This window comes from Scomber japonicus, chromosome 9 (genome assembly GCF_027409825.1).
Source record: "Scomber japonicus isolate fScoJap1 chromosome 9, fScoJap1.pri, whole genome shotgun sequence".
NCBI classification, from domain to species: Eukaryota; Metazoa; Chordata; class Actinopteri; order Scombriformes; family Scombridae; genus Scomber; species Scomber japonicus.
Window position 1 is genome coordinate 27,326,824 of NC_070586.1, and position 14,828 is coordinate 27,341,651.

Here is a 14,828-nt window from a genome sequence, read left to right on the forward strand (position 1 = left end):
AAACAGTTTTCTGGCAGAAATGTTACTCACATTGTTTGAATAGAATAGTTGAAGTATCCACAACTTCTGTGTAATTAAACATGCACTTTCCCCAGTTTTTCTGTTAGAGTAGCAGTTAAATTATTTTTTATTATCTAGATACAGGAACTTGTTGATATGCAGGTTCTACATTGGTGGTAGCATTGGGTTTTAAATTATAGTGGACTTTTTACAGGGGACAACAGTTCACTTTTATTAATATTATGATCATTTTCTGCAGTTGAATAAAATGAAAATCTAAATCTAATGGAGAGTCTAAGGTTGAACACTCAAGTTGTGCAACTCAAATGAAACACTTGAATTGGCAGAAAAAGAATATGGGATAACACTGCTGTCTGAGAACATACTTTCATTTTAAAGCAGTGTAAAAGGTGGGGAAGTTCATTCAGAGTGTAACAGCTTTCATTATGTGAACCAAAAGAGGAAGTCACCATGCTTGTTCTGGTGACCTATCACCATAGGGTCATTTGATGATGTGTGGTGGGAAGCTCTAATAGTTGATACAGCGTACCCTGGGCACAGAGGATAGAAAGTGAAACACCCCGCTGTGCCCTTACCCCCGACTCTGGGCCAGGAGCCCACATGCCCCTCTGGTTTGCTGCTGCTGACAGGGAGCCAGGCTGATTATGTGCTCATTACTCCAGCCGAGGAGAGAAGGAGTGGGAGGGGAGCAGCAGGCTGGCTCCCCAGGCCTGCAGGCTCCCCAGGCCCCAACACTGCACTAATGAGAGCAGGGGGAGCGGATGGGCACACACGGGGGGCCAGGGATTACTGCCCAGGGCTAAGAGGAGCCAGAGAGCGACCCGAGGAGAGGCAGTGAGGAGACACCAGCAGGGACTCCTGAAGCAGACCTGTGCTTCTGCAGTCGTTCTCCAAGCATTTGTTAAATCTGACATCGCTGTTTTGTTTTCATGATGGACTGGCGTAGTTTGCAGTATCTGTCGAAACATGCTTGTAGGCATATGGATGTCTTATATATTATGTGCATGCCAGCTATGCTTAATTTTAGCTCACCTGTAAAGCTTTTGAGATCTTTTAGTCGACAGGCCTGCTCAGTCAAGTGCCTGCGCAGATTAATAAATCATCCTCTGGCTGCACCATAGCAAGCCTCTACATGGAGACACTGTTGATGTTTTGATATTTTTCTGAACGTTATTATCCTGCATTCCCACAGACGCTTGTTAGATATCAGTATAATTACTGGTGGTGAACTGAAATTGCCTTGACACTTCTGCTAATTCTGACCATGTGGAACAAGGGAGGAGGATGTAAAATAGAAATCAGAGCATTCGGCAGATAGTATAAAAGTCCAGGGAAAGGCCGTTCTGTCACAGTGCAGATTGGGTCCATAAGGCCTGTATGCTAATCAGAGCCTGCTCTGGCCTGAGATCCTCAATTATTCAACAGACAGGTTTGTTTAGCATTCAGTTGGTATTGCTTTTGGTAGTAATGGTGGTGGTGGTGGTGGTGGTGGTGGGAGGACTGGGAAGAAGGGAACAAGCTTTTCTAAGCACCCCAGCATGCATACACACACACATATGCGTGCACAAAGACACACACACACACACACACACACACACACACACACACACACACACACATATGTCCAGCACCCCAAAGCCCCCATATCAGCTCCTGTGTTCCTTCATGAATAATACATCAAAGGCGCTGCAGGGCCAGGTGATGCAGTATGGGGAACTTGTCATCCCATCAGTAGTGGCCGAGCCGGACCCAGAGAGGCGAGGTGAGGAAAGAAGAAGAGAGGGGAGGAAGTAGAGTTGGCGCTGCTGTCTGAACTATGTGTGCCTCATCTTCAACAACGTACCGACTCACAGTCATTAACACTGCACTGATAATGATGTCAAGGATGCATACTTCCCTCACTGAGGTCATTCAGTCACTTGCAGTAATTCATCCATAAGGCCTCCTCTCCTTGTCATTACCAACTACACTGACTAGTACTGTCAGTGTGAGGTGGAACTGACCAGTTCTCCACCCCTCCGTTACTTATCAGATCACGGCTCACTCATTGCTAAAATGTGGGCTGATCTTTACTTGACAGGGACACAAGAATCTTTGTTTGAATATTGTATTAGTGTCTAGAGTAATCAAGCCAGCAAGGGACCTGGTCCTGTCAGCGTGTCATAAGTCACTTAGTCATCGAATTGTTTAAGTGAATTGAAGTGGCATGGTCGAGAGCAGCATTCCACAGATGCCTTTTGTCTCGCTGCATGTGTCCAGTGCAATCATGAGCGCTCTCTGACAATATGAGTAGAGATACTAACTAGAAAAGATGCAGCTTTTTCTTTTCTTTTTTTTTTAATGTTAAAGTGATACATATAATTGCTTTCAACCCATATTCTTTCAACAGACCTTTGACTGGAAGTCCAGGGAGATTTTCCCCATTTTGCATTAAGCAGTGAACAACTGGGATCCATCATGAAATCAAAGGCTTTAGGAGGACTGAACTGAATACTGATCTAAGGTCTGCAGTCCTACTGGGCCACTGCAGAGATAAGATCCTCTTCAGAAATGAAATAAGGAACCAGAGCTTTGATTCCAGTCAAACTCTAACACGATCAGACTCAGATATATGGTAGAAATTACACAAGATAGTGTTTATTTGCAGATTTGCTTAAAAATATTTGTTACCAGACTAAATCCCAGTGATATTTGGGATGTATACGCTGTGCTTATTTTGTGTGCCCTCTCAATTTATTTAATGACCACTGGGGATTTTCACTCGGTCAGTGGATGACTGCAGTAATGTGATGCCGCTCTACGTTGTATTATTGTAACCCAGAATATTACCACCATTGACCTTTTCAGAGGCGATGACCAGACGTAAAGCACACGTTGTCTGTGATGAATGGCATAGTTTTCGGAGTGGTTGATTTTAAAGACATACGACACGGCCAGTCCCCTCTCGCGTCCGCTTCCTGTTGGCGTTGACAAACAAGGCTTGGATTTCTCAGCATGCCAGGCATTCTTTTCACCCTGTCTTTCCTGGAGTTTTGAAAGGCCTCTGAGCCTCCCACCCAGAATCGCCTAGCATAAAGACACACAAAGCTGCGGGGTTATTCAGTTTGTTCTAAGCTCTCTTCCCCATCGGCTGTTTGCCTAGTAATTCAATTCAGATGTGCAGGATCCAAAAACATGTTTGCTTGAATGAAATCCACCCCTCCACCCACATTGACCAAGGACTGTGCTTTTCTTAGCGCCGTTCCAAGTTGGACAGCCAAGCGAGGTACTGCCACCTCGGCCTTTTTAGTTTCAAAACCTCTTAAGAGACAGACATCTTTTCTCTGCACCGGCTCAGCAACTTTTTGCTGTGTTTTTTTTTCTTCTTTTAAACCTTCCTGTTACTATGCCCGATCACTCTAAGACCAGTTCTGGGTGTTTTTACTTGCTGGCTGTGCAGGTATGCACCACTGCAGACCTGTTTGCAACAAGCACGTCTATGTAAAGAGCTTGATTTCTGTCTGTTGATGCAGATACCATCTGGTTCCAGGTTGCTCTTTATCTGTCCTATCACGTAGATGTTGTTTATATTTAAAACATGGCTCATGTTCCATGTGGTTTCCTTATTACGCTTTGCTTGTGGATCATGAAACCGGGGTGTATGGAGCTGTCATGCGCTTGAGGAATATTGCCTCTACACATAAAGCGAGTGAATGAAGGCATTGATACATTAGTGTTTAGTTTTAAACCATGATTGAGCCATTACTCTAGCTTTTTAATTTTACATGACTGCTTTTTATGCTCTCTGCCCTGTGGGGGGCTTAATTAATTTAAATTGATTTAAATAATCAGTCTGATTTTGATGGATTTCATTCAAAAATGAGGAAGAGAGGAATTTGCTTGATGAGGTAACCATCTCTATCCCCATCGGAGACACTCTGGCAGGTAGGATACAGGTCAGAATAGTTTTGCATGCGTGTGCTCAATTTTTCTCCACATTTAGTCGTGCCGCTGAACTGAAAGGCAGGCTGGAGTTGAAACTAGTGCCTTCGAACTTAGAAATATGTTTAGAGCACACGATTGGTGTATTCCAGAATATGAATAATTAATAGGCATCATTTTAAATTCTCACTGAACTGCTTCCCAAAATGTGTTGGCACCCAGGTCTAGAGGTCTCAAACAGCCCTCACAATATAGGGAAAATTCAGGCATATTGTACATGAAGTAGAACAACAAAGTACAACTCAAATATACATGACATGTGGGACCTGGGATTTCAACCCCGCAAGTCAACAATATTTCTGCCTTGAAGCTTTATCAAAGCTGTTTCTGTGTTGTGAGAAATTGTGTTTTTGGCACATCACATGCATTGACCTTATATGCTCCAGGTCTGGAGAAACTAAAAAGGTCCTCAGGAAAGTGATCTTAATATAGCCATGTTTAACACCAGTAAATATTTTCCTCACTCCATCTGGCATTACCAGAATCAAAGCATGCTTTAGACATGGGAGAAACCAATTTGCTAAAGATTTAAAAGGAGGAAAAGGTTGGACCTTCCTTTAAAAAAAAAAAGTGGCAGAAAAAAAGCATGGCTAAGATTTGGAACAATTCTAAGCAGCTTGAAGCAAGAGAGTGTACAAATGTCTCAATGCAAACCTTGTTCCCTAGCAGACCACGTTGGAGAGACGAGAGGTTGAGAAGGGGGTGGGGAGGGATATTGAAGAAAGGTTAGCCTGGAGGAACAAGACTCCTTTCTCCCCCCCACCCCTTGACCCTCCCATGTGACAAGTTGAGCCAACAAGTGCTCTATTCAGCCAGGCAGCCAGGGGAAATGACTGCGAGGCTGAGCGCTGCCTAATGAAAGTAGAGACGCTGTTTGTTATTATTGTCTTCATCATCCTCGTTGTAGTTGCGGTGCCGGTCAGATCTCGTCAACGATCTGCACTTTTTTTTTTTTATGTTTTGTTGAAACAGCTAAAACAACCCTGTGAGTGCTTTAAGTAAAAGCAAGTTTCATCTCTGAACATTGTGTTCCTCACAACCTACATACTGTATGTTAGGTTATGCTGAAATGTTTTTATAACACATATGTAGCACAATGTGTGTCTGTTTCCCATACTCCCATTAACTGGCTACTCTCAGACAGAGTGGGAGATGATGTCTCCAGTTGTTTATGGCTATGTAGTTTACCTTAGCCTGATTGTGTTTGTTTGTGGGCTGCTAGTGTGACTTTTGGACTTGGTGGCACTGTTGTTTTTCTTGTTGGACTGAACAAACAGTTCTCTTCTCAACTAAATGGCCGTAATGGTCTTGGCATGTGTCTGCAAGGCTTTTTAGTGTTCCTTGGTGCCGGTCCAGATTGCATCACAGGGCACACGCACAGACTGTGATGTTTACCATGGAGGGCATTCACACATGATGGCCTATTTACTGCGATGCACGGTCTTTAGAACAATGACCAACAGAAGACATGTGTGTGTAGTGTATAGTATAGTGATACGCTTGTTTCTTCTACGAGTAGCACTGATGTGTTACATTGTGTGTGTCTTGGGTATTATGTTATAGATACTTGTTGCTCACTGGTTGCCTCCTGCTTATAAATTCTCTTTGTCTGTTTTTCTCTTTTTTTCCCCTGCATCAACAGTCCAATAAAGTCCCAGTGGTCCAGCATGCCCACCATGTCCACCCGCTGACGCCACTCATCACCTACAGCAATGAACACTTCTCCCCCGGCACGCCGCCATCGCACCTCTCTCCGGAGATCCTCGACCCAAAGACAGGTAAAGAGTGTACTGGATGGACATTGGTTGACTTAACAGCACACTGTAGTGATACATCTGTCAGTATCAAGCACTTAAATACCTCCTGTATACTTTAAAGGTGACTGTGCAAATTGTAGTTACATGCATGCCTGAGCTCTAAGGATACAGTCAGATTGAAATCATTTACAATGAACCAGTCAGTCACACTAGACTAACCAAAGCCTGTTTATCTGACCAATGAAAGAGCAGGAAGCAGGTACAAACTAATGCAAACTCCTACAACCTAGCCTAACAGGTTCATATGTGAGGTTTAAGAAGGATATACGTGTATTTAGCCACATTTTATTAAAAAAAAGGTCACTATTGGATGGCCACAACTCCCATGCTCTGTAAAGGATGACACTACAAACCCGTTACTGCCACATTTCAAACATAACACGGGTTTAATTGTAGATTATCAAGAGTATGGTGAACCTGATGACAGATATTTTACAGATTTGCAGATTAGATTACCTCTCGATTAAAATACCACGCCACCTCAGATGGTATGTCCTGTATTTTAAAAAGCTTGTTTCTCTTGTCTGTGGCGCCTGCAGGTATTCCTCGGACACCTCACCCATCGGAGCTCTCTCCGTACTACCCCCTGTCTCCTGGCGCTGTTGGTTCAATCGCTCACCCTCTTGGCTGGCTGATGCCACAGTAAGTTACTCTCCAGTCCAGACAGACAGATATGTTTATGGTTATATTGGTGCGAGAAATCAAAATTTTACAATGTTTTTCTGGGGAAAATTAATTTTTAGATGTTCATGTATGCTGTGCAGCAATCTTTTACGACAACCTTTTTAAATGTCCTCATTGGGTTGGCCACCTGCTGTAATGTGACAATTAAAACGCTTGTTGTTAGCTAATTAGCTTTATTGACCAACCTCTGGTGGTGAGATAAAGTTTAGCGAAGTACTATACAGTTTTTGATTCATGTTGAGAAGCTACAGACTTTTAAGCAAGAGTGTTAAACTTGTTTAAAGGTTTTATGCCCCTCTATCTAAATGCAGGTGCACCATATCGGGGCAATAATAAATTCAAACATTTCAGTTTACTGGGAGGAATTTATGAACATTTATGGGTTTTGCTATGGGTCTTGTAATCAATTGCAACGGTGCTGTTCCACAAGCAGGGGATTTGAGTTGATGAGTAGAGGATTAGTGCTGGTGGGTTAGCTGTCAGCTGTGTTTGATCCACCTCATACTGGAGCTTTCCCCTCACTCAGTCTCCCTCTGTCTCTCAGGCAGGGCCAGCCCATGTACTCCATCCCTCCGGGGGGATTCCGTCACCCCTATCCAGCGCTAGCAATGAATGCATCCATGTCCAGGTGAGTTGGATCATGTTCAGCAACACCCCCGTCATCCCAAAGGGAGAAATTTAATATCTGCTGCTTCTTTGACATGCTGTAATCACATTTCTCCTTTCTTTGCCAGTGTTTTTAAACACTGGCAGGTGTGCGTTAAAACTCCACTGTTCACATTGTTTAACTGTTGAATAGCCTACATCTTATTTTGAATGGTGGAATTTTGATAACTCTCAGTCACAAAAATGTGGGTTATAAAGAAAAACTCAATAACATACTTTCAACATTGTCACCTCAAGGACAGCCAGCGCTGTCAGGAATATAAATGGATGTAAAGTCTTAGTCTATCAAAGACAAGTTCAGCTTCTCAAATAGACTGAAGCATTATTGGCATTCAGTGTTCCTCTTCTGTCTTTTCTCTTGGAGCTAAACTTCTGTGGTCAGGCCAGTGTTCTGAGCGACTCCACAACGCACACATACACACACACACACACACACACACACACACACACACACCACAGAGATGAAAGAACTGAGGATCGATTAGGACAAATCAAAGCTTATCTGAACCTACACGTCCCATCAGACTAAACTCTCTGACCCTCTGTCAAAATTGGAAAGATTTGTAGTGAGCCTTCTGGTGTTAGTATGAAATGAAATATTCAAAAGGGTCTCTGTGATCAATAGCATGTGTGGCTCCAGCCTAAGATGGACTCACAACAATCAGAACATATCTCACACATTCTTAAATGAGGCCGGAATTCCTACATTTCTATACGCTATTGAATATGACAGATCTAGCAGGCGGAAAATATTGCACCAATCCACACAATTTTCAACTTTATTTATTCATTAGATTCAATAAGACAACATACAATTGTGATTATGAAATATCAGTTTTGAATTAAGAATAAAATGTTTTGGCAACATGACAGGTAACATAGATATAACTTTAATACATGAATTTAAATGGACTATAACCACTAACCATCAATATCAGTCAGAGCAAAAGTGACTCATTGGGGACTAAGTGGGATGTTTACAGATACAGTTATTATGGATTAATTACCATGGGAATGATATGGTTCTTCCTTGTTTACACTATGAATTATTAAGTGTTTCAAAGACAAATTGAAACTGAAGTAAAATATCACTTAAATATCTCAGTAGATGGCATGTATTTGCACAGTCTTGACTTCAGGTAAAAGTTTCTATTCATTCAGGTAGTAAATATTATCTGGACTCCAATTCTGTATAGACGAAGCTAAAGCAGCCTGTGTATATAAGTTAATTAACACTGTGTCAGTCCGTATTGTGTTTATTAAGATATAGCTGATGAGTCAAGCAAGTACAAGGCTATATTGTGTATTGTCTTGCATGATGGTCTCTGTAATGTTTTAAATAGAGGAATTTTCCAATCTAACGTTAACTCAAGCGAGTGATAGTGGAGCATTGAGTTTAATTTCTCCCTTTGTCCATTACAATGCTCCATTGTATTAACAATTGGAAATTGAGAGAGACACTTTGTAAAGGTGTTCTGTTATGGACGGCCGTCAGAACACTCTCCATGGTCTGGAACGTGGTAAGGAAAGTGGTTTCAGGTGTCATGGCCATGCTGTCACCATGGTAACAACACACTCCACTTTTCTCTAGCCATTGCTGAATAAAGGGGCTTTTGAAAAACTCTTTATTTGAACAAAAAGCAAGCATGTTACTCATTGCGTGTATGAATGTAGTCGAGACAAGGCACAGTAAGCACAGTGAATTTCACATGGAGAATAAGACAGGGCAGTTATGAGGCAAGTTAGCTCAATCTTTTTTGAGGTTTGCAGTGAAATCTGTTAAAGTGTTAAAATATATATGTTTCCTCCCTCAGCTTGGTGTCCAGCCGTTTCTCCCCTCACATGGTGACTCCACCGCCGCACAGCCTCCACCAGACCGGCATTCCCCATCCCGCCATTGTCTCCCCAGCCATAAAGCAGGAACCCAGCGGTGATAACATCAGCCCCTCAATGCATGCGTAAGAACAATTAAAATAGTCATCTTTGAGCATCTTTGTTGCACAATGTTTACCCGTGTTTGACTTAACTTACCGGTACCTCCACACCATTCACGGTTTGTTAACGGCTTCTTCTCGATGTTTCGGATTAGCAGGAAATCACCCGTTCCCAAGAAAGAAGAGGACAAGAAGCCTCATATCAAGAAGCCTCTGAATGCTTTCATGCTGTACATGAAGGAGATGAGAGCCAAAGTAGTGGCAGAGTGCACTCTGAAAGAGAGCGCTGCCATTAACCAGATCCTTGGAAGACGGGTAAGTAGCACAGAGAGAGACATACGTGTGCAAGTTTATTACTGTGTGTTTGGATGTTTACTAATCCTTTGATGTCTGTTCTGTCTTTGTCTACAGTGGCATTCCCTGTCGAGAGAGGAACAAGCCAAATACTACGAGCTGGCCAGAAAAGAGAGGCAACTCCACTCTCAGCTCTATCCAGGATGGTCAGCACGAGATAACTATGTGAGTAGGACATTATCATAATCGGAACGCCAAAATTCCCTTTCTTTCTCACTATATGACTCTGACCGGTACTTATAGTCACAATACTTCTTTTTCTATAAATTGTAGTTGTAGTTGGTGGTTTGTCTTTCAGTATGAAAATCAGTGGGTATTTTTTTAAATGGCATTGTTAATCTGTGCAGGGAAAGCGGAAAAAGAGGAAGAGAGAGAATAAACCAGACTCAAAGCCAGAAGGTAAGCGGGACTTTTCTTTCTGACCACTTTTGTTTGTTTTATTTTTCTTCACTGGATTACGACTGTAGAAACTAACCTAGACCTTCACAAGTGCAACATGGGACACTTTTTTATTTTTTCAATTATATTTATTCACCTACTTTTTTGGCATGCAGCCTTCACTGACACTCGAGTACTAACTTCTTTCCCCGTTCTATATTTTGACAAGCAGCTTATGAGGTTCAGTGCTAGTAGAGGCAGGTATGTCTGCTGTTGTGCAATGAACAATGTCTTTTTTTTTCACATCATGCATGCATACCATTTGAATATGTTTAATGTCTTTTTTCACTCTCTGTATTGATATGCTCTCTGTTTTCATGTTAACATGCACACGTCATGTTTCAGAACTGTCATCGCCATCATCTTCAGTGTTTTAATAATCACCCGTTCACTTCTGTTACCGGTAGCGCTGAGGGACTTGTACCAGATTTGAATCCAGCATAAGATCCATAATTCAGCTTTCTCACTTTGCCTTTGCTTCCCCTAGATTTCTCAATAAGAAGCAAGAAGCAGTGCGTGCAGTACCTGCCCTCGGAGAAGATGTGTGACAGCCCTGCGTCGTCCCACGGCAGCATGCTGGACTCGCCGGCTACTCCCTCTGCGGCTCTGGCCTCGCCGGCTGCTCCTGCCGCCACTCACTCCGAGCAGGCCCAGCCGCTATCGCTCACCACCAAACCGGAGGGACGCATGCACCACCACTTCTCCATACCTGGGAAGGCATCTGGATCCACATCCTCATCTTCCTCCTCCTCCTCCTCCTCTTCCTCCTCCCAACCTCCCATCTCCATCCCTATTGGTACTTCAGGTAGCCACTCGACCACACCCATCCTCACCCGGCCAATCCCTTTCACCTCTCTGCACCACTCCATGCTCTCTCCCCCTTCCCCTTTCCATCAGGCAGCCCTTCACTCCCATCATGCTCTGTTCCAGTCACAGCCCCTCTCCTTGGTTACCAAACCAACTGAATGAATCCACAAAGGCAATTTTCTCCCATTTATTGTGCTGTATATTGCTTTTCTTTCAAATAGATATTAGAACAACTTTTTTTCTAAATAATGAAAAGGAAGAAATATTATTGGTCAATATTTGACTGTCTCCTTTTCTACATCTCTCAATGAAATGTATTTTTTGTAAAGTTTACTGCAGAACTGGTTTCTTTTTTGATGCATTTATTCAATGAACCTCTTGTATAAAAGAACCAATGTACATAAAGTTTCTTTATAAAAACAAAAAGGAACAAAAACACATTTTCTTTTTAGCCAAAACCTGATTAATGTTAGTATTAAGTTTTAAGTCCTAGTACTGGCCAATAATTGCAGCCCCCTTTTCAATTCACGAGTGTGTGCCCTCTTTGACATGTTAAATAAACATTTGAAATTGTTTCTTATAAGAAATGTCTGTTTCCTGTCTTTTCACATTCATTTAGACCATGTTTTTGTCATTTAATAAGAGAGGTTTCGTTAACAAGGTAATGTGGTTGGGATTAATATTCTCATAATAGTGACCGCAGTGCATAACAAGTTGATAACTGCCTTTTTAGGTGGCTTTAATGAGAAGTGTCATTTTATTACGGCCACGCTGAAATAGAATACAAGTCCATAACACACCTGTCATTTTTAAGCATTGTTTGCCTCAGTTCTAAACAGTGAACGTCTTCATAAAAATCTTGCTTATGGTGTGAAAGAGTTTAATGTTTAATAAATCAGAATTAGGCTAACCACACTGAAAAATGAGACCCTGAACCAGGGTAACAACATTTCAAGCCCAGAATAAATACAAATAAAAAAATAATAGACATCTGCTCCTTCTTGGAATATAGCGTCCCATAACAATGACAAAAAAGCAGGTCAGCCCTATCCCAGCACACCGAACCCTGCTCGGTTTCCCTGTTCCTCTTGCACTTTTACTGCATCTTTATTCACCCTTTGGCACACTGCTTAGGCTTTAATTAACTCAGAGGTAATGGGATGGAGCCCCAGGGACCTCATTAGGCATTTCAATTAGTGAAAAATACACAAGGTAGGTTACAGTTTTTGGTGGCTTTGGAGATGAGGAGTAGTGCCAGGGATGGACCAATTATGTCGGAGCAGGGGGACCGGCCTGGACGAGCGCACTGACATCCCCCCACCGTCTGACTTGGAGACTAAACCAAGATTTTGCCAAGAGGGATATCTATAAAGCTGTTTCTCTTCCACAAGATTTGAGCTGATTGGGCCATTAAATATATACATTTCACCAGTAAAGATGACACTCCAGATAATAGACAGCATCAGCCCACACACTGGACCAGCAGAGCAGCATCTGTGATTGTTGATTTTAAGCCTAGACACCACAAGGCCTAGTTAGTTTCAGAGAAAATATTAATCGCCTATTTACCATCTAATTATTTATAAGAGAATAAAATATAAAATAATGAATAAATTCTATTTTTCAGTCAGGCTTCTAAAACCACAAGCAGATCAACTGTAGATGTGTTACTGTTGTTCTGTCTGGTCCCCTTGATGAGGTACCAAACTGTCAGTCTCCCTACTTAGTTTTAAGCAATCATTAGCCATAATAAGTCTTTGCTTGTTTGCCGTTCTATCTTACATCATTCCAGGCACAAACCTCCAATGCCACGGCTGCCTACTCTGAGCCACTTCAACAATCCGTCAGTGAAATTACAGGTAATGAGTTGTCAAAACAGCCAGCAAATCTGTGTCGTCAAGGCCATACATCTAGTGCAATGTTCAATTCTCCTAGGACATTGCCCTTATTATGAAACTCGATATCCCAAGTGATGAGAATGACTTCAGATGTGCTGCTTAGGTCAGGTTTTTCTTCTGCTAAATATGCTGATATTGCTCACTCGCATGAGCATTACGCACACAACTTATAAAACATAATTATTACAACAAATTACATTGTATATAAAATGCAATAAGGTATGTTATCTTAAAGTCACCATGCTTCACTGTAAATGTAAGACACTACTGTTTATCTCTAATAATGTATTTGGTTGCTGCTCCACTCAACATCTGCCATATAAGCACGAGGTCAGATTTAATACATGTTAATTTTGCTCATTAAATTCTTCCTATCTCTTGCCAAGGTTCTTTTTTGGGCATTCCTTTGATCTTGAATTTATTCCAGGTTAACCCTTTGATACATCACATGGGTATTGTTGCACCTACACCGGATTGTTTGTAGCTATTTGAGAAGTCCCCAAAAAATCTATAATTTTACAAGTGTGCATTGTGCAGTGCTTTAAAAAACTCCAATAAAACACACCTGTCAGTATCATCTAGTCTAAATTCACACAACAAGAATGGCAAACACTAGTGGATTCATATAATTATGTTCAAATTAACACCACAAAACATTTATCGGAAAAGACTGATCCCATATCATCCATTGACTCGTGACCTTATATTCTTATTAATAACAGGATGCTGCCTTTGCTTCACACACAGTTTCCCAAAATGATATTAATTGATTGTTTCTGTAACATTCAATGAGCTTAGCAAGACTCAGCTGGTGCTTTTCTGAAGATAGGTATGGCTGGCTGTGAGCTTAAGAACCTCCTTAATGTATTATTCATACCCATTTGACCTTAAAGATGGAAATGCAAATAGGTGTCAAGAATGAGAGGGATCATCGGACTTTTCAAATGTCAAATAGTCTTCCACAATTAAGACATATTCATTACAAGAACCCACAGGTCCCCCACACCCAGCTGAGATGTAAAACACCTCCAATTAACATTTTGATGATTATCTTACCTCTCAAGCTACTGCACACCTTTAATAATAATCCCTATAATATTTTTACGTAGTCAGCAGTTAAGTGACTTTGTGATAATTATTTTACTTATTCACTTATTATGAAGTAAATAAGTAAAAGAGCAGATATGCTGGAGGGTGAGATGTCATAGAGGTTAATATGGGTTCACACACACACACACACACACACACAGAGTGAATCAGTGTCATAATGTGCTTTTATTGCAGTTTTTTTTACTGTGCTGTATATCAATACTGCCATCTGCTGTTAAATATAGGCACATCTACTCATGTGGAGACTGATGTCAGAACCTAGCCTGTGGGTGGCAGTAGTAACATACATGTTTCCCCTACTCCTCTTGTGGTAGTTCATTAGTAAACAAATAAAATAAAATAAAAATCTACTATGCTTTCAGTAATTGGACAGTTTGATCTAATAAGAGAGATCACATTCTTAGCTTACAGGCTGCTCTTCATATAAGTATTTGAAAGTGGTCAGTGGCTGATTGCGTGCTGATTATTAACACAATCTCTAACACAATCTCTCCTTTTAGTATTTCTCAGCAGTTCCTGACTGTCATTTTTTGCCTTGTCTTCATTGCCCAAGTGCCAATCTAGGGGTACATCTCAAGTCCCTTATTTGGCCTGTTTGATTATTATTTCTACTTGCGTTCATTCACTTACCCTTAGCCCTTAGTATGTCATGACAGCATACTTTGCATGGAGGCCACTTGAAGAGCAGAGGGAACGTGGGCAGAGGAGGAGTTGGGGGTGTTAATGGAATGCACTCACCATTGTAGACGGTAGTCTCAGCCTAATGGGGAGTTCAGTCACTTCTTCTTAACTCTTACATTTCATAATAACATAAACAAAAATTTGGCTATTGTGTGGCCTAACATTATTATAATGGTAAAATGGTGTGCAAAACAGCATAATTCAGTAACATGGATAGTATGGGGAATTGCAACTTTCTACTGCAGTAAATACATCAAGCAAACAGTGATTTTGCAACCAGAATGTCAATGAATACATTACATCAAGATTGAAAACAATGATGTGCAGAACTAGAGGATAGGCGTGTTTGCTGATTATGCTGCTTCAAGTGTGCTGAGATTATAGTTACAAAGCAAACACTCACTACCTAAGGGCAACCAGTAGTTTTGAAGAACCGG

The 14,828-nt window shown here is 41.4% G+C and overlaps 1 protein-coding gene across 2 annotated transcripts in view; it reads left to right on the forward strand.

Annotated features, from left to right (window-relative positions):
• The window catches only part of tcf7l1b (transcription factor 7 like 1b), a 31,437-nt gene extending 20,168 nt beyond the window's left edge, over positions 1–11,269 (forward strand). Inside the window, exons 5-12 of one of the 2 annotated variants that reach the window (XM_053324669.1) lie at positions 5,645–5,780; positions 6,359–6,461; positions 7,048–7,131; positions 8,984–9,127; positions 9,259–9,418; positions 9,515–9,622; positions 9,805–9,856; positions 10,383–11,269. In XM_053324669.1, the coding sequence (XP_053180644.1) occupies positions 5,645–5,780; positions 6,359–6,461; positions 7,048–7,131; positions 8,984–9,127; positions 9,259–9,418; positions 9,515–9,622; positions 9,805–9,856; positions 10,383–10,864 (1,269 nt within the window). In that variant the 3' untranslated portion in view covers positions 10,865–11,269. The remainder of the gene's footprint in view (positions 1–5,644; positions 5,781–6,358; positions 6,462–7,047; positions 7,132–8,983; positions 9,128–9,258; positions 9,419–9,514; positions 9,623–9,804; positions 9,857–10,382) is intronic. The other variant, XM_053324670.1, reaches the window with a different exon arrangement.
• Positions 11,270–14,828: the final 3,559 nt, after the last annotated feature.